This window comes from Chaetura pelagica, unplaced genomic scaffold (assembly GCF_000747805.2).
Source record: "Chaetura pelagica isolate M959 unplaced genomic scaffold, ChaPel_1.0 scaffold207, whole genome shotgun sequence".
Classification (NCBI taxonomy): domain Eukaryota; kingdom Metazoa; phylum Chordata; class Aves; order Apodiformes; family Apodidae; genus Chaetura; species Chaetura pelagica.
The window spans coordinates 1,248,752-1,249,465 of NW_009953929.1; the positions used below are offsets into that span (position 1 = coordinate 1,248,752).

Here is a 714-nt window from a genome sequence, read left to right on the forward strand (position 1 = left end):
CCACGCGGCCCCCTGCCCACGACTGTGGGGAGACTCGAGGCTCCGTGGCCCGTGGCTACCACTGCCCCTCCTGTGCTGCTGCAGCCTTCTGCTCAGCGTGGGCTGGCAAAGCAGCCCCTGGGTAGCCATGCTGAAGACTTCACTGCCGGCTCCAGCTCTCCCTGCCCCCTGGTCCCAGACCCTGCTATTGAAAGCCAAACCCGGTGCAGTTCCTATCTTTGTCTCCAACTCCACACCATTCCTGCACACTGCAGGGTCGTACCGGTGGGGGAAGGGGATGGGGTGGAAGGGGATGTTGTAGCTGCCTCATAAGGGCCAGCTCTTCACTATACACCTCCCACTGCACTGGCCCTGGGACAACCTCCAGGAGAAGGGGAGTGATACCCACGGGCAGCCCGAGCTGGCAAGGGCCGGTCCCAGAGCTCCACAGAGAGCAGGGGAGAAATGGGACTTTACCTCTTTCACTGAGGATGCCGTCAATGCTGTGCTTGGCCTTCTTGTCGCCTTCCTCCACCTCCTTCCTTTCCAGTTCAGCCTCCTCTTCCTCGCCTTTCCCAAACTTGCTCCGCAGGATGCGACTGATGGAGCTCACTTCGGGGGGAGGGCAAAGCTGTGACCGGGCTCGTCCCCAGCAGCCCCCACGGCCGGGCCGGGGAGCTGAGGCCCCACCAGTGCCCTGCGGCCCCCCCCGCCACGGCCCGGCCGCGCGTTTGG

At 64.4% G+C, this 714-nt stretch overlaps 1 protein-coding gene across 1 annotated transcript in view; it reads right to left on the reverse strand.

The window, feature by feature from the left end:
• Positions 1–714, reverse strand: part of PAX3 (paired box 3) — an 80,902-nt gene that overhangs the window by 73,068 nt on the left and 7,120 nt on the right. The window contains exon 5 of the mRNA XM_010001653.1: positions 457–610. Coding sequence (XP_009999955.1) covers positions 457–610 — 154 coding nt within the window. The remainder of the gene's footprint in view (positions 1–456; positions 611–714) is intronic.